The 23266-nt window shown below is 44.9% G+C and overlaps 1 protein-coding gene across 1 annotated transcript in view; it reads right to left on the bottom strand.

Moving 5' to 3' along the window:
* Positions 1-18600: 18600 nt before the first annotated feature.
* The window catches only part of LOC112919381 (vascular non-inflammatory molecule 3-like), a 29532-nt gene continuing 24866 nt past the window's right edge, over positions 18601-23266 (bottom strand). The window contains exons 5-6 of the mRNA XM_072748252.1: positions 19365-19487; positions 18601-18882 (exon numbers count right to left, since the gene is read on the bottom strand). Of these exons, the coding sequence (XP_072604353.1) occupies positions 18601-18882; positions 19365-19487 (405 nt within the window). The remainder of the gene's footprint in view (positions 18883-19364; positions 19488-23266) is intronic.

Raw genomic sequence — 23266 nt, 5'->3', positions numbered from 1 at the left:
AGGACTCCCCCTTGGGCACCTCTTAACCCATTGGAAACAATTTGGATTTCAAGATTTGAAAAAGAAAAGACTCATCTTCTACCATTATGCATGGTCTCAATACTCCTTAGGAGACAGGAAAAATGGCCCAATGATGGAATAATAAACTTCAATATTATATACTAATTATATCTTTTCTGCAGGAAATAAGGCAAATTGACTAAAGTGCCCTATGCCCAGGCCTTCTTGGCCTTAAATCAAGATCTTGACCTAAGGGTTTCTTGCAGAATGTGCCTAGCCACCCCCCATGTTAATAAAGCCCCTCTTGACATATTGGACACTGATTGTCTAAATAGGTCCCCTCCTCCTAACAAACCTGGACTACCAGAGGAATCACTGGCCAATTCAAACAAAGGGGATATTGGCTCTGTTACTATATCCATCCTTCTTACAAACCTCAAGACCCACTATCTTCTGGGAACTCCCCCTAAATCTCAACTACATCCCCTTAAGGAGGATGCTAATGGAGAAATGGGCACTATTAGAGTCCATGTCTCCTTCTCTACGGCAGACTTAACTTAGATAAAACATCAATTTGGATGATATTCTGAAAACCCTTCTCAATTTATTCAGGGTTTTCAACAATGATCCATTATGTTCGATTTCATCTGGCAAGGTATGTGTGTGTGTATAGATAAATAGATATATAGAGATAGATAGATAGATAGATAGATAGATAGATAGATAGATAGATAGAGATATATATTATATTAACTCGTGGTTGTACCCCTGAGTAAAAAACCTTATCTGGGCAGAGAGGCTCAAGAATTTGCTGATGAACTAGAGCCAGAGATAGATTGTTATAAGGTAGGGATCGCTGCTGTCCCAAATACTGAACTGCACTGAAATTATCAAGAGGGTAGGCAGGGAAGGAAAACTCAAAACCATATGATCACTTATTTAATAGTAGGAATGCAAAAAGGATTCTCTAAAGCTTTGTTAAAATTCAGGAAATTACTCAGGGAGCTGATGAAAATCCAGTTCTACTTCGGGGTCATTTGGTAGAAGCTACCCCTGAGCATATAAATCTGGATCCAGCCTCACCTGAGGGAACAGCTATATTAAACATGCATTTTATAAATCAGTCGGCACCTTAAATCTGCTGAAAATTGACTAAAACAACTTTAGATCCTCAACCCGCCATCCAGTGCCTACTAGAGGTAGTAGCTACTGGAGTTTTTAAAAGAGATGGTTTTAAGACAAGAAAAGACATGGAGAGCTAAATTACAGGCTCAAATATTGGTTGCTGCCATTGTGGATTCACCTCAATGCCAGACTAACTTGGTGCTAAAGAAAAAGCCAGTAAGGGGGAAGGGGGGCAAGATGGCAGAAGAGTAGAGTCCCCAAGTCACCTGTCTCCACCAACTTACTTAGGTAACTTTCAAATCATCCTGAAAACCTATGAATTCGGCCTGAGCTTTAAAGAGAACAGCTGGAATGCTGCAGAGAGAAGAGTTCCCGCTTCTAACAAGGTAGGAAGATGGGAAAAAATTAAATAAAAAAGAATCCAGTGGTGGAGGGGCCGCACGAGGAGCTGGGCTCAGGCCAGGTGGGGAGAGCCTCCAGGACAGGAAAGCCCAGTCCCGGAGAAGCAGGAACTTTAAAAATCTTCCTGGATGGAAAGGTGCTTGCAGGGAACTTGGGCAGGATCCCGGGAAGGGCAGTGGAGCCTCCAGGTTTCCAGGGTCACTAACAGAGGAGGTGCATTCCAGGGACAGCGCTCCACAGACTGTGGGCCTAGTGTGGTAAAGGGCTGGAGTGTGGCCGGAGGGGGCTGCATGGCCCCAGGAGCCTGATTCCAGCGGCAGGGCGCCCTAGGGTACATAGCCCAGGATCCTGTGCTCCCCCAGGACAGGCAGAGCCCAGGAGGGCACAGGACAGCAAGACTCTCCTGCTACAGAGCGCCCCTGAGCTGTGCAGGTCAGCGCCCCCGCCCCTGGAGCATCCAGGCCAGTGCAGACTGGGAGACTGCGGGAGTTACTGTGGGAGCTGACTCCAGGGCTGGAGAGCTGGGCGCCGCCAGTATTGTTGTTCCTCCTGGTGTCACCCTGTGCCTGGGAGGGGTGGGGCCGCCAGAGAACAGGGGCCTCACCAGCTCCCACTGAGATGGACACCTGGCAGCTATACACTAAGAAATTAGGCAATCTAGAAGAAATGGACGAACTTCTGGAAAACCACAAACTACCAAAACTGGAACAGGAAGAAATAGAAAACCTGAACAGGCCAATAACCAGGGAGGAAATTGAAGCAGTCATCAAAAACCTCCCAAGACACAAAAGTCCAGGGCCAGATGGCTTCCCAGGGGAATTCTAACAAATGTTTATTTTTTTTTAATTTTTTAATTATTTATGATAGTCACACAGAGAGAGAGAGAGAGAGAGGCAGAGACATAGGCAGAGGGAGAAGCAGGCTCCATGCACCGGGAGCCCGACGTGGGATTCGATCCCGGGTCTCCAGGATTACGCCCTGGGCCAAAGGCAGGTGCTAAACTGCTGCACCACCCAGGGATCCCTATCAAATGTTTAAAGAAGAAATAATATCTATTCTACTAAAGCTGTTCCAAAAGATAGAAAGAGACAGAATACTTCCAACCTCGTTTTATGAGGCCAGCATCACCTTAATTCCAAAACCAGACAAAGACTCTACCAAAAAGGAGAATTATAGACCAATATACCTGATGAACACAGATGCAAAAATTCTCAACAAGATGCTAGCCATTAGGACCCAACAGTACATTACAAAGATTATTCCCATGACCAAGTGGGATTTATCCCCAGGATGCAAGGTTGGTTCAACACTTGTAAAACAATCTAAGTGATAGATCATAGCAACAAGAGAAAAAACAAGAACCATATGATCCTCTCAATAGATGCAGAGAAAGCATCATTTCCCACCTTTTGGCTAAGATCAAGTGTAGATGCAGAGAAAGCATATGACAAAATATAGCATCCATTTCTGATGAAAACTCTTCAGAGTGTAGGGATAGAGGGAACATTCCTCAGCATCTTAAAAGCCATCTATGAAAATCCCACAGCAAATATCATTCTCAATGGGGAAACACTGGGAGCCTTTCCCCTAAGATCAGGAACAAGACAGGGATGCCCACTCTCGATACTGCTATTCAACATGCACTAGAAGTCCTAACCTCAGCAATCAGACAACAAAAAGAAATAAAAGGCATTCAAATTGGCAAAGAAGAAGTCAAACTCTCCCTCTTCCCAGATAACATGATACTCTACGTAGAAAACCCCAAAGACTCCACCCCAAGATTGCTAGAACTCATACAGCAATTTCGCAGTGTGGCAGGATACAAAATCAATGCCCAGAGGTCAGTGGCTTTTCTATACACTAACAATGAGACTGAAGAAAGAGAAATTAAGGAGTCAATCCCATTTACAATTGCACCCAAAAGCATAAGATACCTAGGCATAAACCTAACCAAAGAGGTAAAGGATCTATACCCTAACAACTACATAACACTTCTGAAAGAAATTGAGGAAGACACAAAGAGATGGAAAAATATTCCATGCTCATGGATTGGAAGAATTAATATCGTGAAAATGTCAATGTTACCCAGGGCAATTTACATATTTAATGCAATCCCTATCAAAATACCATGGACTTTCTTCAGAGAGTTGGAACAAATCATCTTAAGATTTGTGTGGAATCAAAAAATACCCTGAATAGCCAGGGAAATATTAAAAAGAAAACCAGAGCCGGGGGCATCACAATGCCAGATTTCAGGTTGTACTACAAAGCTGTGGTCATCAAGACAGTGTGGTACTGGCACAAAAACAGACGCATAGATCAATGGAACAGAAGAGAGAATCCAGAAGTGGACCCTCAACTCTATGGTCAACTAATCTTCGACAAAGCAGGAAAGACTATCCACTGGAAAAAGGACAGTCTTCAATAAATGGTGCTGGGAAAATTGGACGGCCACGTGCAGAAGAATGAAACTAGCCCATTCTCTTACATCAGACACAAAGATAAAACTCAAAATGGAGAAAGATCTAAATGTGAGACAAGAATCCATTAAAATCCTAGAGGAGAACACAGGCAACACCCTTTTTGAACTTGGCCACAGCAATCTCTTGCGAGATACATCTATGAAGGCAAAGAAAATAAAAGCAAAAATGAATCATTGGGACTTCATCAAGATATAAAGCTTCTGCACAGCAAAAGAAACAGTCAACAAAACTAAAAGACAACCTACAGAATGGGAGAAGATATTTGCAAATGACGTATCAGATAAAGGGCTAGTATCCAAGATCTATAAAGAACTTATTAAACTCAACAGCAAAGAAACAAACAACCCAATCATGAAATGGGCAAAAGACATGAACAGAAATCTCACAGAGGAAGACATACACATGGCCAACAAGCAGATGAGAAAATGCTCTGCATCACTTGCCATTAGGAAAATACAAATAAAAAACAAAAAACAAAAAACAAAAACAAAAACAAAAGGAAAATACAAATCAAAACCACAATGAGATACCACCTCACACCAGTGAGAATGGGGAAAATTAACAAGACAGGAAACAACAAATGTTGGAAAGGATGTGGAGAAAAGGGGAACCCTCTTACACTGTTGGTGGGAATGTGAACTGGTGCAGCCACTCTGGAAAACTGTGTGGAGGTTCCTCAAAGAGTTAAAAATAGAACTGCCCTATGACCCAGCAATTAAGATGCAGATGAAGTGAAATGCCAGAACACCTGCACCCAGATGTTTCTAGCAGCAATGTCCACAATAGCCCAACTGTGGAAGGAGCCTCGGTGTCCATCGAAAGATGATGGATAAAGAAGATGTGGTCTATGTATACAATGGAATATTCCTCAGCCATAGAAATGACAAGTACCCACCATTTGCTTCAATGTGGATGGAACTGAAGGATATCATGCTGAGTGAAGTAAGTCAGTTGGAGAAGGACAAACATTATATGGTCTCATTCATTTGGGGAATATAAAAAGTAGTGAAAGGGAATAAAGGGGAAAGAGAAAATTAGTGGGACATATCAGAAAGGGAGACAGAACATGAAAGACTCTAACTCTGGGTAATGAACAAGGGGTGGTGGAAAGGGAGGTGGGCAGGGGGTGGGGGTTACTGGGTGATGGGCATTGAGGGGGGCACTTGATGGGATGAGCACTGGGTGATGTGCTATAGGTTGGCAAATTGAACTCCAATTTAAAAAAATAATTAATTTTTTTAAATGAATTAAATAAATAAATAAATATTAAAAACAATAAAAAAAAAAAAAAAAGGAAAAAGCCAGTATCAGATAAAGGGCCACATAAGACCCCATGCCATAGGTTTGGCCAGATCAGACATTGGAGCAAGGAATGTCCAAATAAATGCTCTCTACAAGGACCATGTCCAGTCTGTGAGAAAGGTCATTGGAAGAGAGACTGTCCTCATCTCCAGAAAAAAAGGAAGAGAGGAACTTACTTCCCCAACTGAGAGCAGGAATCTGAGGAACTGATATGGCAGGCCCTAGGCTGGTCCAGCTGCCTTTGATATCAAGATGACTGAGCCCCAAGATACCCTGGATGTGCAAGGTAAGTTTATCAATTTCCTTATTGATACAGGAACCACTAACTCTGTTTTTTTTTTTAAGATTTTATTTATTTATTCATAAGAGACACAGAGGGGGAGGGCAGAGACACAGGCAGAGGGAGAAGCAGGCTCAATGCAGGAAGCCCGACGTGGGACTGAATCCCAGGTCTCCAGGATCAGGCCCTGGGCCGAAGGCGGCGCTAAACCGCTGAGCCACCCGGGCTGCCCAACACTTTACTCTGTTCTTAGCACTCAGGCCCTTCTTGTCTTTCTAACCATAACATTGTTGTCATAGAGGGGAAACTAAAACATGCTCTCAGACAGTGCCTCTAACTTGTAAACACAAAAGTCATTTGGTGGGGATGCCTAGGTGGCTCAGTAGGCTGGGCATCTGGTTTTGGCTTAGGTCATGATCTCAGGGTCCTAGGATTGAGTTCTGTGTCAGTCTCCCTCCTCAGTGGGGAGCCTGCTTCTACTTTTCTCCTGCCTCATGCTACCTCTCTCATTATCTCTGTCTCCCTCTCTCAAATAGATAAAATATTTTTTAAAAAAATCATTTGGTCACTCTTGTTTTTCTAGTCCCTTCATCGTGTCCCACCCCATTACTTGAATGAGACTTAATGTATAAACTAGGGAGCAGATTTGCTCTTACCAAAGCGAAGAATGGCTTATTTGCTTTAACACTTGGAGAATTAAAACCGTACCCTGATATCCTTTCCAAAATCTGGAAGGAAGTAAAACCAAAGGACTGGGATTGCAATGTCCCTGGAGGGGCTCTTAAGGCTCAGCCAGTTAAAGTGACTTTAAAGGACCCAACCCATATACTTCAAAAAAACAATATCCCTTAAAACCAGAGGCAAACACTAGGTTAATAATCATGTATTGATAAAATGTCTCAAGAATTCTTTTTTGACTGCTGTGCTCAATGATCCTGCATCAGGGGCTTCAAAGTGCACTTCAAATATTGGGAATTATCCCACTTATAGTAATCATAACTACCTCCCTGATGCATTATATTCTTTCAAAAGCTTTAAGTGCACCAGAACATCAGAAAAGGAACCAAGGATGACTGAGTTAAAGAATGTAAATCTGAATTCATAACCCATAAATGTCACAGAGACAAAGGGAAATAATCGTGACCTATGAATGCCACGCAAGGGATCAACAAAAGCTTCAAGAACTTCAGAGCAGTAGCTGACAGTGGCGTTCATGCCTTACATTTTGATCATATCTCTCAGTTAAGATAAAAGTCTGACCAAAAGGAGGGAATTTTTTTTTTTAATGTTTTACTTATTTATTCTTCAGAGGCACAGAGAGAGGCAGAGACATGGGCAGAGGGAGAAGCAGGCTCCCTACTGAGGAGTGTGATGTGGAACTCGATACCAGGACCCCAGGATCACAAACTGAGCTGAAGGCAGATGCTAAACCACTGAGACACCCAGGCATCCCAAAGGAGAGGATTCTTAAAAAGAAAACTACAGGCCCCAAATGGCATAATTTAGGTTAACATCCCAAATTAGTAGACCCAAGTTAATATCTAACCTAACTGCAGTTCCAATACCCAGAAATGTGACGTTTAACCAGTCAACATCAAATTTCCTGGTCAATTCTAGAAACTTGAATGATAGTCCCTACTACTCCACTTATTTATTTATTTATTTGCCATAGGACATAATAAACTTTTATTTTTTTTAATATTGCCCCTAACCATTACTCTGTGGCTTGAACTAGCTCCCATAAAAAGAAAGTTACTTCTGCTCACCTGTGAAATACGAGTTGAAGCCAGAATAATGACTTCCCTCTCCAAAGAAAGACTGCAGATGAGGAAGACACTGAGGATTGCATCTGTCAGAGCTCCTCATTTGTTAAGTCATGGTAAATAAAATTAGAAGGCTGGGGGAGACAGACGGGTGGGCAAGAGATAAAAGAGGTCAAAGAAATAAAAAAGTATATAGTATTAAAAGATAAGGATCAAAACAGCTTCCAGAGAAACAGCTTGATTGTTTAGTCATGGTGACTAGTTACTGAGAAGCCCACAGGACCAGATGATTGTGTAGTTCCTGGTGCTAGAGAGAGGTTGTTTACATAGGATACGAGGTGATGAGGGATGGTGAGGAGGTTGAGGCCACCAGGGACTGATGCAGTCACCAGAAAACTGTCTAAGAGAGAGAGGAAAGAAGCCTAGAAAGAACCAGCATGAGACCATTAGGACTGGAGGTGCCCATGTCCCATACAAAGAGAGGAGTCTGCAGCACTGTTATGATCTTTGGATCTGAGTGTCATAGCCCTTAGAGAATCCAGACATGATCGCAGCACAGATAAGGGTACTGTCTGCTGCCCAGATTATCTCCAGCCTCTGGGAACTGTGTTGAATTAAATGGAATGGAGATAAACACCTGGGAGAAGTCTAAGAGAGGAATTGTCATATCTTTTGTGAGAAAAAGGTGTCCTCAATTCAGCGCTATCCTCAGCCACTTCCACATGAACCAGAGATCACCCCTGCTTTCATGTGTGTGTCTTCTCAGAGTTAATCGGTGACCAACAGAGAGAAAAAGAGCAAAGGGCCCCAGAGCTGAGAGACCAACGGTGACTAGGGGAAAGATGACAAGGTGGCCCTTTCTAAGGAAGCTCTCAGCACAGACTGCAACAGATCTAAGTATCCAAGGGCCTTAACCATGGCTTGGATAAATTTTGCACAGAATAATTTCAGAAGGAAACAGGATGTGGTCTGAAGGAGATTTTTTTTTTCTTTTTTATTCCCATTCTAAGTATCTAATTTCCATACAAATAGAACCTAAGAGTAGAATAAAGAGATAATGGAACAATTCTAAGTAGTTGAAAAGTCATTCCTAATTTTTAAAAAAATTGTTCATAATTACTTTGTTTTAACTTCATGTATCTTAACCAACTAGGATCAACTACCTTCTGCATAGTACTTTCACCCTGTGTATTTCCAAATGACAGAAAAACATTTGTACACATTAGAGTAGTTAACACAGAATGAATTTTCTAACCCCCCCTCCATTTAAATACATGCTCTACTCTACATACCCATACTTACACATACTTACATTGCATCTACATGGAGAATAAATGCAGGTCCCACAAATCAGGTTCTACTATCTCAAATACGTGAAATGTAAGACATGTAAAACACATCTACTGTTTTTTAAATCTTAAGTTTGTTGTTGCAGCCAATTTGTGACATCTCTTCTAAACAGACATGAAGCATATTTTTTTTCTCCCTTTCTTGCCGCGGCAATCCCGGAACTGTGCCAGTGGTAGGGGATCATTATGATCTCCCAGGTCTTTACCCTAAATGCAGAGGGTCCTTCTCAAACACTCTTCCATACAGGGCCATAACTAAGACAGGCAGAGAGGCTCTGCTCTCGCTCCTCAGACTGCCATCTCAGAAAGGAAAAGATTAACTGCAGTGCAGAGCTTTGCTTTCCAGCCCAGAGGCCTTCTCTGACAACCTCGCTCTAAAATAGTAACATGTGTACAGGATTTGGTGTCAGAAGATCCATGTGTCAGATCTAAAGGTCGAATAGGAGAGACATTTGGGTGAGACTGCAGTGAGTAAACTATGGCACAGGTGGGTAAAAAAATGATGTATAAAAACTTCTTTTAACTCATGAAATATTATCATTATTGGTCTTGTCATAACAACTTCTTAAAATAACATACCCACAAAATAAGCTGTAGATGTTTTATTTAATATGTTTAATTTAATGGGTTCTACACCATGTAAATAAAGAGAACATCAGTTGCCATCATCCACAATCAGTATTTCTTTTTTAATTTTCCATAACCCTACAGTGGCTGATGAAGATAGTTGGAAGACAGGCAGACAAAGGCCCCCCTCCCCAAGAGGAAACCACCCTAAAAAGGAATTTACAGCACCCTGGAAAGAGCCCTCCACCCCTTCCCATGCCATAGATAGATTGCAAAAACCAGACTGGGTGGCAGGCACACAGAGGATTAATCAGATTATTTTATTTATTTATTTATTTATTTATTTATTTATTTATTTTATTGGAGTTCAATTTGCCAACCTATAGCATAACACCCAGTGCTCATCCCACCCAGTGCCCCCCTCAGTGCCTGTCACACAGTCCCCTCCACCCACCACCCACCTCCCTTTCTACCACCCATTGTTCGTTTCCCAGAGTTAGGGGTCTCTCAAGAACTGTCTCCCTTTCTGATATTTCCCACTCATTTTTTCTCCTTTCCCTTTTATTCCCTTTCACTATTTTTTATATTCCCCAAATGAATGAGACCGTATAATGTTTGTCCTTCTCTGATTGACTTATTTCACTCAGCGCAATACCCTCCAGTTCCATCCACGTTGAAGCAAATGGTGGGTATTTGTCGTTTCTGATGGCTGAGGAATATTCCATTGTATACATAGACCACATCTTCTTTATCCATCATCTTTTGATGGACACCGAGGCTCCTTCCACAGTTTGGCTATTGTGGACATTGCTGCTAGAAACATCGGGGTGCAGGTGTCCCGGCCTTTCATTGCATCTGAATCTTTGGGGTAAATCCCCAGCAGTGCAATTGCTGGGTCATAGGGCAGGTCTATTTTTAACTCTTTGAGGAACCTCCACACAGTTTTCCAGAGTGGCTGCACCAGTTCACATTCCCACCAACAGTGTAAGAGGGTTCCCTTTTCTCCGCATCCTCTCCAACATTTGTTGTTTCCTGCCTTGTTAATTTTCCCCATTCTCACTGGTGTGAGGTGGTATCTCATTGTGGTTTTGATTTGTATTTCCCTGATTGCAAGTGATACGGAGCATTTTCTCATGTGCTCGTTGGCCATGTCCATGTCTTCCTCTGTGAGATTTCTCTTCATGTCTTTTGCCCATTTCATGGTTGGATTGTTTGTTCCTTTGGTGTTGAGTTAATAAGTTCTTTATAGATCTTGGAAACTAGCCCTTTATCTGATAGGTCATTGGCAAATATCTTCTCCCATTCTGTAGGTTGTCTTTTAGTTTTGTTGACTGTATCCTTTGCTGTGCAAAAGCTTCTTATCTTGATGAAGTCCCAATAATTCATTTTTGCTTTTGTTTCTTTTGCCTTCGTGGATGTATCTTGCAAGAAGTTACTGTGGCCGAGTTCAAAAAGGGTGTTGCCTGTGTTCTCCTCTAGGATTTTGATGGAATCTTGTCTCACATTTAGATCTTTCATCCATTTTGAGTTTATCTTTGTGTATGGTGAAAGTGAGTGGTCTAGTTTCATTCTTCTGCATGTGGATGTCCAATTTTCCCAGCACCATTTATTGAAGTGACTGTCTTTCTTCCAGCGGATAGTCTTTCCTCCTTTGTCAAATATTACTTGGCCATAAAGTTCAGGGTCCACTTCTGGGTTCTCTATTCTGTTCCATTAATCTATGTGTCTGTTTTTGTGCCAGTACCACACTGTCTTGATGACCACAGCTTTGTAGTACAACCTGAAATCTGGCATTGTGATGCCCCGGCTCTGGTTTTCATTTTTAAAATTCCCCTGGCTATTCGGGGTCTTTTCTGATTCCACACAAATCTTAAAGTAATTTGTTCTAACTCTCTGAAGAAAGTCCATGGTATTTTGATAGGGATTGCATTAAACGTGTACATTGCCCTGGGTAACATTGACATTTTCACAATATTAATTCTGCCAATCCATGAGCATGGAATATTTCTCCATCTCTTTGCGTCTTCCTCAATTTCTTTCAGAAGTGTTCTATAGTTTTTAGGGTATAGATCCTTTACCTCTTTGGTTAGGTTTATTCCTAGGTATCTTATGCTTTTGGGTGCAATTGTAAATGGGATTGACTCCTGGATTTCTCTTTCTTGAGTCTCATTGTTAGTGTATAGAAATGCCACTGATTTCTGGGCATTGATTTTGTATCCTGCCACGCTACCAAATTGCTGTATGAGTTCTAGCAATCTTGGGGTGGAGGCTTTTGGGTTTTCTATGTGGAGTATCATCTCATCGGCGAAGAGGGAGAGTTTGACTTCTTCTTTGCCAATTTGAATGCCTTTTATGTCTTTTTGTTGTCTGATTGCTGAGGCTAGGACTTCCAGTACTCTGTTGAATAGCAGTGGTGAGAGTGGACATCCCTGTCTTGTTCCTGATCTTAGGGGAAAGGCTCCCAGTGCTTCCCCATTGAGAATGATATTTGCTGTGGGCTTTTTGTAGATGGCTTTTAAGATGTTGAGGAATGTTCCCTCTATCCCTACACTCTGAAGAGTTTTGATCAGGAATGGGTGCTGTATTTTGTCAAATGCTTTCTCTGCATCTAATGAGAGGATCATATGGTTCTTGGTTTTTCTCTTGCTGATATGATGAATCACATTTGATTGTTTTACAAGTGTTGAACCAGCCTTGTGTCCCGGGTATAAATCCTACTTGGTCATGGTGAATAATTTTCTTAACGTGTGGTTGGATCCTCTTGGCTAGTATCTTGTTGAGAATTTCTGCATCCATGTTCATCAGGGATATTGGTCTGTAATTCTCCTTTCTGGTGGGGTCTTTGTCTGGTTTTGGAATTAAGGTGATGCTGGCCTCACAGAACAAATTTGGAAGTACTCCATCTCTTTCTATCTTTCCAAACAGCTTTAGTAGAATAGGTATGGTTTCTTCTTTAAACGTTTGATAGAATTCCCCTGGGAAGCCATCTGGCCCTGGACTCTTGTGTCTTGGGCGGTTTTTGATGACTGCTTCAATTTCCTCCCTGGTTATTGGCCTGTTCAGGTTTTCTATTTCTTCCTGTTCCAGTTCTGGTAGTTTGTGGCTTTCCAGGAATGCGTCCATTTCTTCTAGATTGCCTAATTTATTGGCGTATAGCTGCTCATAATATGTTTTTAAAATCGTTTGTATTTCCTTGGTGTTGGTAGAGATCTCTCCTTTCTCATTCATGATTTTATTAATTTGAGTCTGCTCTCTCTTCTTTTTAATAAGGCTGGCTAATGGTTTATCTATCTTATTAATTCCTTCAAAGAACCAACTCCTGGTTCTGTTGATCTGTTCCACAGTTCATCTGGTCTCGATTTCGTTGAGTTCTGCTCAAACCTTTATTAACTCTCTTCTTCTGCTGGGCGTAGGGTCCATTTGCTGTTTTTTCTGTAGCTCCTTTATGTGTAAGGTTAGCTTTTGTATTTGAGTTCTTTCCAGTTTTTGAATGGATGCTTGTATTGCAGTGTATTTCCCCCTCACGACTGTTTTCCTGCATCCCAAAGATTTTGAACGGTTGTATCTTCATTCTCATTAGTTTCCATGAATCTAATTCTTCCTTAATTTCCTGGTTGACCCTTTCATCTTTTAGCAGGATGGTCCTTAACCTCCACATGTTTGTGGTCCTTCCAAACTTCTTGTTGTCATTTAGTTCTAATTTCAAGGCATTATGGTCAGAGAATATGCAGGGGACGATCCCAATCTTTTGGTATCGGTTCAGACCCAATATGTGACCCAGTATGTGGTCTATTCTGGGGAAAGTTGCATGTGCCCTTCAGAAGAATGTGTATTCAGTTGAGTTTTTGGATGTAAAGTTCTGTAGATATCTGTGAAATCCATCTGGTCCAGTGTATCGTTTAAAGCTCTCGTTTCTTTGGAGATGTTGTGCTTAGAAGACCTATCAAGGGTAGAAGGAGCTAGATTGAAGTCACCAAGTATAAGTGTATTATTATCAAAGTATTTCTTCAGTTTGGTTATTAATTGGTTTAAATATTTGGCAGCTCCCACATTCGGGGCATATATATTGAGGATTGTTAAGTCCTCTTGTTGGATAGATCCTTTGAGAATGATATAGTGTCCCTCTTCATCTCTTACTACAGTCTTCGGGGTAAATTTTAGTTTATCTGATATAAGGATGGTACCCCTGCTTTCTTTTGAGGACCATTTGAATGGTGAATGGTTCTCCAACCTTTTATTTTCAGGCTGTAGGTGTCCTTCTGTCTAAAATGAGTCTCTTGTAGACAGCAAATAGATGGGTCCTGCTTTTTCATCCAGTCTGGAACCCTGTGCCTTTTGATGGGGTCATTAAGCCCGTTCACGTTCAGAGTTACTATTGAAAGATATGAGTTTAGTGTCACCATGATATCTATTCAGTCCTTGTTTTTGTGGATTGTTCCACTGAACTTCTTCTTAAAGGGGAATTTTAAGAGTCCCCCTTAACATTTCTTGCAGAGCTGGTTTGGAGGTCACATATTCTTTCAGTTCCTGCCTGTCTAGGAAGCTCTTTATCTCTCCTTCCATTTTGAATGAGAGCCTTGCTGGATAAAGTATTCTCGGTTGCATGTTCTTCTCATTTAGGACCCTGAATATGTCCTGCCAGCCCTGTCTGGCCTGCCGGGTCTCTGTGGAGAGGTCTGCTGTTACCCTAATATTCCTCCCCATAAAAGTCAGGGATTTCTTGTCTCTTGCTGCTTTAAGGATCTTCTCTTTATCTTTGGAATTTGCAAGCTTCACTATTAAATAGCTTCACTATTAAATGTGGAGGTGTTGAATGGTTTTTATTGATTTTAGGGGGGGATCTCTCTATTTCCTGGATCTGAATGCCTGTTTCCCTTCCCAGATTAGGAAAGTTTTCAGCTATGATTTGTTCAAATACATATTCTGGCCCTCTGTCCCTTTTGACGCCCTCGGGAACCCCAATTAAATGTAGGTTTTTCTTCCTCAGGCTGTCGTTTATTTCCCTTAATCTATCTTCATGGTCTTTTAGTTGTTTGTGTCTTTTTCCTCAGTTTCCCTCTTTGCCATCAACTTGTCTTCTATGTCACTCACTCATTCTTCCACCTCGTTAACCCTCGTCGTTAGGACTTCTAGTTTGGATTGCATCTCATTCAATTGATTTTTCATTTCTGCCTGATTGGATCTAAATTCTGCAGTCATGAAGTCTCTCGAGTCCTTTATGCTTTTTTCTAGAGCCACCAGTAGCTGTATAATAGTGCTTCTGAATTGGCTTTTGGACATTGAATTGTAATCCAGATTTTGTAACTCTGTGGGAGAGAGGACTGTTTCTGATTCTTTCTTTTGAGGTGAGGTTTTCCTTCTAGTCATTTTGCTCAGTGCAGAGTGGCCAAAAACAAGTTGTATTGGGAAAAGGAGAAAAAGAGAGAGAAAGAAGGAAAGAAAAGAGAAAAAGAAAAAAGGAAGAAGAAAGGAAAGAATAGAAGAAAAAGAAAAAGAAAAAGAAAGAAAGGGGGAAAAAAGGGTGGGGTAAGCAATCAGAAATCAAAAAGAAAAGAAAAACACGGGGGAGTATCTTCCGATTCTGTATACTTTAAGTCCCTTGACTTCCCTTGGAACTGGTCCGTCCAGCTGGTCTTCTGGGGGAGGGGCCTGCGGAGCTGATTTTCAGGTGTTAGCACTTGGGGGAGCTGCTCCGCCCCTGCCTGGTGCAGGGCTCAGTGGGGGTTGTTCACCCCGTGAGGCCCCAGGAGGAACAACCACAGTGGCGGGGCCAGCTCTGCAGCCCTGGAGTCAGCTCCCGCAGTAGCTCCGGGGCTCTCCGTCTGCAGGGCCTGGAGGCTCCGGGGCGGGGCCGCTGATCTGCTCAGCTCGGGGCAGGAGCGTCCTCGCTGTCCTGGGCCCTCCCGGCCTCTGCCTGTCCCTGGGGGAGGCCGGATCCTGGGCTGTGTCCCGGCGCCCTGTGCTCCGGGGCCTGCGCTGTTGGATTCGCGCTCCCGCCCTGCAGCCCCCTCCGCGGAGCCTCCCCCAAGCCCCTCCGAGCTGCTCCGGGCCCCGTGGTGCGCGCTGCACCCCTTAGGGAGCTCGGCGCACTCTCCCGGGCGCAGGTGCCTGTTAGTGTCCCAGGGAGCCCGAGGGCATCCCCGCCCTCCTGGGTCCTGCTCCACCTCCCTGTGAGCCCCTTTCCGCCCGGGAAGGTTGGTGCAGCTCCTGCTCCTCCGGGACGGGGCTCTCCTGTCCTGGGGACACTCGCCCTGGCCTCAGCCTGGCTCCTCGCGGGGCCCCTCCCCCTTGGAGGCCTTTTTTTCTTTATTTCTTTTTCCCCGTCTTCCTACCTGATAGAAGGGCAAACTCTTCTCACTGTAGCGTTCCAGCTGGTCTCTCTTTAAACCTCAGGCCGAATTCGTAGATTTTCAGGGTGATTCGAAGGTTATGTAGGTAATTTGGTGGGGACAGTTGATTTGGGGACCCTCCTCTTCTGCCATATCGCCCCTCCTCCTCAGTCATGCATCTTGATTGCACTGCATTGTGATGTGAAATGAACTTTTTACTCTGGACTCCAGTTGAAGACAGTTTGAAACAAGTTGCTCTAAAGTAACCTGACACAAAACAAGAATGCATGGAAGTTGCAGTCTTTTAAAATTGACTCTGGTTGGCTGAGAACAAATCAATCCAGTTTATATTTTATTTTGCAGCCAAGAAAGCGGATTCTGATCTTGCTAAGACTAAACAAATAAAGCCGAATTCGTAGATTTTCAGGATGATTCAAAAGTTATCTAGGTAATTTCGTGGGGATAGGTGATTTGGGGACCCTACTCTTCCACCATCTTGCACCTCCCCCATATGGGGAGTTTCATACCCTATAAAGGGCGAAGGGGAGGAGAGTCACCCAGTCCCCACCAGTCTCCAGGGCTAATTTAGTTAAGGTCTCCTTTAATGTTCTGTTCATCCTCTCTACCTGTCCTGAGCATTGGGGCCTATATGCACAATGTAATTTCCAATCTGCCCCAAGTACTAGTGCCACTCCCCGTGTTACCTTAGAGACCAATCCTGGGCCGTTGTCTGATCAAGTTCTTTTTTTTTTTTCCTTTATTTATGATAGTCACACAGAGAGAGAGAGAGAGAGAGAGGCAGAGACACAGGCAGAGGGAGAAGCAGGCTCCATGCACCGGGAGCCCGACGTGGGATTTGATCCCGGGTCTCCAGGATCGCGCCCTGGGCCAAAGGCAGGTGCCAAACCGCTGCGCCACCCAGGGATCCCCTGTCTGATCCAGTTCTAACAGGAAAACCATACCTCGGTAAGATGTCTTCCAGCAGTTTCTTGGTCACAGTCTGTGCTGTTTCATATCTGGTGGGAAATGCCTCTGTCCATCCTGAAAATGTATCTACAAACACTAGTAAATACCTGTATCCGGATTTTCCAGGTTTTACTTCGGTGAAGCCCACTTCCCAGTAGGCTCCTGGGCGGTCCCCCCTGGAGCGGGGTACTTGGGTTAGATCCATGGGCAGTGGCATTAGTTAATTGCCATGCACGGCAGCTTGCCACGATCTGCTTGATCTTTGCTCGAGAGTCTTTAACAGTGATCTTTGCAGGTCGTATGCGGTCTTCCATCTTCCTTGTTCCCATGTGAGTACCCCGATGCATTTTGGATAGGACTCGTTGTCCTAGTTCCTCTGGCGGCCCTCCACCAGCCATGCAAGCACTGGGTCATAGGCAAGCGTTTGATCCAGTGTAAGTCAGCATCAGTATAGTTGGGGGTGTCAGGCAGGGTCGGTGCCCCCGGATCAGGGAGCGTGGTTGCTAAGACCTGGGTCACTGAAAGGGCCACCTCCTTTGCTTTTAAATCAGCTAGCCAGTTTCCCCTGGCTACTGGTGTGTCTGCCTTTTGGTGTCCTGGACAATGGATGATAGCTGGTGCCTTGGGCAGCCAGAGGGCCCTCAGGAGTTCAAGGATCTCTCTCTTTTTTTTTTTTTTTTTTATGATAGTCACACAGAGAGAGAGAGAGAGAGAGGCAGAGACACAGGCAGAGGGAGAAGCAGGCTCCATGCACCGGGAGCCCGATATGGGATTCGATCCCGGGTCCCCAGGATCACGCCCTGGGCCAAAGGCAGGCGCTAAACCGCTGCGCCACCCAGGGTTCCCCAAGGATCTCCGTTTTGTTTTTAACAGTCTTTCCCTCTGCTGTCAGGAGCCCCCTCTCCCTGTAAAGGGCTCCATGGATGTGAGCCGTGGCGAAGGCAGACCTACTGTCGGGGTAGATGTTTATTCGTTTACCTTCTCCCATGGTCAGTGCCTTGGCCAGTGCGATCAGTTCTGCCCATTGAGCCAATGTTCCGGCTGCCAAGGGCTCTGCCCAGATGGTCTCCCTTTCCGTGGTGACGGCTGCCCCCGCATATCTGATAGTCTGTCCTGACCATATCTAAAATTCCTTTCCAAAGATTTCCCTTCACAAACCTTCTACACCTTCCTTCGCATTCAGAATTTGTCCCAAGCCATTTCTTTCAGTCAGTCTTATTTAGGACAAAATTACTTTCTTTTGCCTTGAACAAAAATATATTCCCATTCCTTATATCTTTCTTACACATGTCCTGTCCTACATACAGAGTTGCTTCCTTTATCAGTCATCAGTCTATTTTAGCAGAGTTTCTCATTCTTAGAAACCTTAGTCTCCAGTGAAAACTAAGGAGTAACCGATTTTGAACTGTCACAGCAGAATTCTTTAGACGGCAAATTTATGAAATAGTTAAGGACAAAGCATGTTCACCGACAGATGCACTTTTCAGCACTTTTTCCTGTTTGGAAAAGACCTAGATGTCCAAAGAATTTAATCCCATTTGTTTTCTTTCGATGTCTGGAGCGGCCTGGTTAACAAAAGCCACGGTAATTGCGGCCTTTGTTTCCGGGGCTTCTGGGGTCATGGGGGGCACCGCCTAAAAGCCTCTATGACTCTACGAAGGCTGCTGGACTCTCATCCTCACCCTCCCTCACATCATAGACCTTGGCCAGATTGGTCGGCTTGTGCCCGGCAGCCGGAGACCTGCCCCTGGAGTCTGGCGGTGGACCCGGGGCCTCTACTTACCCCCAGCCGAGTTGTGGTCCCAGGGGCCGGGGTAAGGGGAAGGCAGCGTTTAGGAGGTCTGGGTTTGGAGTCGGCGTCTGTCCTCTCCCGGAGACCTCGGGCTTCCACCTGAATTCCTTCTCCCTCCTCGGGGGTGGAGAGAACCTGCAAGAGCTGTGGGTTGGTGGGTAAGGAGAACAGTATCTAAAAGCCTGATTAGATCTGTCGGGTTATCAGAGAACTTTGCATTCTGGGTTTTCCAATGATATAAATCACTGGTGGAGAAGGGCCGATATAACATTGGCTGTCCGCCGCTCCCCTCGGGGTCCCATGGGGCGGAGGGGACGGTCGGTGGAGTTGGCTGGCCCCGCATTAGGGGGTGGGGCCGCCCGGTGGGGCCGCCCGCGTGTCCCCGCTGCCACCGTGCACAGGGACTCCCTCGTCAGGGAGGGGTGGCGCCCCTTCTGCAGCCCCAGAGGGCGAGGGGGTGTCCGGTAGGGCGGTGGGAGAATCAGGTCCTCCGGGGAGGAATCCTGCAAGACCGGATAAAGGGGCTTTTTGGGAAAAAAAAAAAAAAGTCTTAGAGTCGGTCTCCTTCTCCGCCTTTGGCAGGGCTAGAGTTTTGGTAGGTCCTGCTTTGGGGGCTAAAATGTTTTTAGCCAAGGAGGGGGATTCTCGGTCATGTCCTGCCAGGCCAGGATGTAGGGCACCTGGTAAGGGGGGCCATCCGGTTTATCCATGAAGATCATGGCCTTAACCTGTAAGATAATATGTAGGTGGAAAGTTCTTTCTCGGGGCCATCCTGCATCAAAGGTTGGCCATTGTGCCTTGCAGTAAGTCTGAAATTTCCCTCTCCTTATGTCATGTTCAGATTGTGACATCCGAGAAGTGGGAGAACATAAGAGACAGGGGGGTGGTTTGTGTCTGCCCCATTGTGTCCCCAGTTCATACCAAGGCACAGACAGTTATGACACTTAACAAAGACAGTAACACAGACAAACGTTCCAGTGCAGCCACAGAGACAAAAGAAAGTAACCCGAAGGGCTGGCAGTCGGCCCTCCTTACAGATGAGGACCCCGTCCTCCAGGCGGGAGCAAGGGCCGTCTCCCAAGACCCCCGTCGATGGCCCGCCAGCGCATCCGCCTAAGCCAATGTCAACCTAATACAGATTGGAATTCCTACAAGTAAAAATACAGTTTAGAGATCTCAGAGAATATGCACGCAAAAGGCGGAAACAGTTCAGTACTCACCAGGCATGGAACCCTCTGGATGGGGTCCTGGGGGCCTCTCGGATCCCAGAAGAGCCCCTAAATGTTGTGCCCAAGATTGCGAATCCAAGAAAACCACCAAGGAGCTGACACCGATGCAAGTCCATGAGGGTGTATTAACAAACTTGAGCTTGGGTCCAAGTATACCCGACACAGCGGAGCAGGGACTTGGACCCCGAGGGGGGTTACAGTTGGGTTTTCATGGGCTGGTCTAGGGGTAAGGTGGGGTTTTTCAGTAAGGGTGGGGGTGTGAGAAGCTCCAATAAAGAGGTCTCACAAGATCTTGCTTCCTTATTCCGATAAGGGCACGCTTTGTGTTTTTTTCTGTAGCCCAGGTAAGGTTCAGTACCTCGTCACCGTGGCCTGGTCAGATGGCCTGAGATGGCTGCCAAAGCTAAACTGGCTGTCTTGTGCCAATCTTAAACTTGAATGGCCCTAATTTTCTCGGCCGCCACAAAACATTTTTATCTCAACTTCACAGGAGGGAAATCGGAGGTAAAGAGAAGTCAAGTCACATAAACAAAAACAAATCCACCAAAAACCAAAGCCAGATGTAAAGAATTTGCAGCCAATGTCCATTAGTAAAATACAGCTTGTTGTTGAGGTGATAAAATCATTTGAGACTTAAGTAGATCTTTAGAATTTATCCTTCCTAGCATCCATGGTCAAGCTCATGTAGGCTCCCCTCCTGACTGCTTGATTATTCATTGATCCAGATGAGGAAACTTAAGCACAAATAAATTAGACAGGTCAGTAGAGAGCTAAAATTATTCTTTGTGTTGGGGAATTTTCTCATTGTTGTTAAGTTGCCTTAAAAAGGGGGGGAGCTTATATAAAAAAAAGAGAAGCTGCCTAAGTCAATTGCTAATTTCAGTCCAAGTACCTTATGGAGGACACAGAGTCAAGTTGGAACCATGTCAGTATAACAAGCTATCTCCTTCACTGACCTGAAAGTGCTTATGCTTTGATAAAGTTATATTTCATTTTTTATGGGAATGGGATTTCTAATGGGATTCCATCGTTTTATGATCATGCGAAATTTGGAACCGATACTTGTGTTACTTTGTGTTAACTTCCATAGGGAGTGGAATCTGCACTCTAGAAGTGGTCAAAGTGTATCACTATGACATGAAATCAGAGAGTGGCCAGCTCATGCTCTCAGAATTGAAGTCCCAGCCTCGAAGAGAACCCACCTATCCTTGTGGTTGTTGATTGGAGTGCTTATGCCAGCAGTGTCAAGCCATCCTTGTCTGAGCAGTCAAATTTTCTGGGAATGGTTTATTTTGATGAACTCTCCTTCATTGAGCTTAAGAGAAACACAGGAAATTATGCAGTTTGCCAGAAAGATCTATGTGGTCACTTAACTTACAAGATGTCTGAGAAGCGAACAGATCAAGTGTATGCCCTAGGTGCTTTTGATGTACTGCACACAGTAGAAGATCAATATTACATACAGGTAAAAAATGCTTCAATTTATTAGAATGGATGTTTTTCTTAGTTTTTTTTTTTTACTAGATCATCACTACATTTATTTTTATTTTTTATAAAGATTTTATTTGAGAAAGAGAGAGAGTGCACAAGCAGAGGCAGTAGGAGAGGGAGAAGCAGGCTTTCAGCTGAGCAGCGAGCCAATGCAGGGCTCCATCCCAGGATCCTGGGATCATGACATGAGCCACCCAGGTGCCCCATTACTGCATTTCTTTAAAAATTGTGCTGGATTCAGTTAGTTGGTATAACATTAATTATGGAGGAACAGAGGACCAGCTGAAGACAAAGCCCATTGACAAGTCCTTGAAACAGGCAGAGGGACCTTCCTCTAAGGACTCAACCACCTCGATGTTCATACTTTGCTAAGGGCAGAAGACACTATTAGTCCAACCCCCAGGACCCTGTGAGTCTACTTTAAAATATAAAAATTCCTTTAAAAATTTCCTTTATCTTTAAACCCCCAAGATACATGTTGGCAATCATCCCCCAAGCACCTGGCCCACTGATACACATCTGAAAGGTCGCATGACTCAGGTTTTTTTAGATGGTAATAAGTGACCCTTTCCCAATAATAGCCAGCCCCCTTAGAGTTCTGGAAACCTTGCTTCCAAAATTCCTTAGAGAGTACACTATCCTCAAAACCCTTCCACTTCCCAGGTATATAATCAGCCACTCCTTAAAGCCCGGGAGAGCAGCAGCATTTTTTCTTGGTCATCAGCTATAGACCTCACCAATATTCCAAAGCCTCATTTATCACTTCATTTATCACTGAAGTATCTCCCCCAGAATGCTTTATTTGTTTAGTCTTAGCAAGATCAGAATCCGCTTTCTTGGCTGCAAAATAAAATATAAACTGGATTGATTTGTTCTCAGCCAACCAGAGTCAATTTTAAAAGACTGCAACTTCCATGCATTCTTGTTTTGTGTCAGGTTACTTTAGAGCAACTTGTTTCAAACTGTCTTCAACTGGAGTCCAGAGTAAAAAGTTCATTTCACATCACAATGCAGTGCAATCAAGATGCATGACTGAGGAGGAGGGGCGATATGGCAGAAGAGGAGGGTCCCCAAATCAACTGTCCCCACCAAATTACCTACATAACCTTCGAATCACCCTGAAAATCTACGAATTCGGCCTGAGGTTTAAAGAGAGACCAGCTGGAACGCTACAGTGAGAAGAGTTTGCCCTTCTATCAGGTAGGAAGACGGGGAAAAAGAAATAAAGAAAAAAAGGCCTCCAAGGGGGAGGGGCCCCGCGAGGAGCCAGGCTGAGGCCAGGGCGAGTGTCCCCAGGACAGGAGAGCCCCGTCCCGGAGGAGCAGGAGCTGCACCAACCTTCCCGGGCGGAAAGGGGCTCACAGGGAGGTGGAGCAGGACCCAGGAGGGCGGGGATGCCCTCGGGCTCCCTGGGACACTAACAGGCACCTGCGCCCGGGAGAGTGCGCCGAGCTCCCTAAGGGGTGCAGCGCGCACCACGGGGCCCGGAGCAGCTCGGAGGGGCTTGGGGGAGGCTCCGCGGAGGGGGCTGCAGGGCGGGAGCGCGAATCCAACAGCGCAGGCCCCGGAGCACAGGGCGCCGGGACACAGCCCAGGATCCGGCCTCCCCCAGGGACAGGCAGAGGCCGGGAGGGCCCAGGACAGCGAGGACGCTCCTGCCCCGAGCTGAGCAGATCAGCGGCCCCGCCCCGGAGCCTCCAGGCCCTGCAGACGGAGAGCCCCGGAGCTACTGCGGGAGCTGACTCCAGGGCTGCAGAGCTGGCCCCGCCACTGTGGTTGTTCCTCCTGGGGCCTCACGGGGTGAACAACCCCCACTGAGCCCTGCACCAGGCAGGGGCGGAGCAGCTCCCCCAAGTGCTAACACCTGAAAATCAGCTCCGCAGGCCCCTCCCCCAGAAGACCAGCTGGACGGACCAGTTCCAAGGGAAGTCAAGGGACTTAAAGTATACAGAATCGGAAGATACTCCCCCGTGTTTTTCTTTTCTTTTTGATTTCTGATTGCTTACCCCACCCTTTTTTCCCCCTTTCTTTCTTTTTCTTTTTCTTTTTCTTCTATTCTTTCCTTTCTTCTTCCTTTTTTCTTTTTCTCTTTTCTTTCCTTCTTTCTCTCTCTTTTTCTCCTTTTCCCAATACAACTTGTTTTTGGCCACTCTGCACTGAGCAAAATGACTAGAAGGAAAACCTCACC

Source organism: Vulpes vulpes, chromosome 1, assembly GCF_048418805.1.
Source record: "Vulpes vulpes isolate BD-2025 chromosome 1, VulVul3, whole genome shotgun sequence".
Taxonomy (NCBI): domain Eukaryota; kingdom Metazoa; phylum Chordata; class Mammalia; order Carnivora; family Canidae; genus Vulpes; species Vulpes vulpes.
The sequence above is the reverse complement of the archived record's forward strand: the minus strand, read 5'-3'. Positions and strand labels throughout refer to the sequence as shown.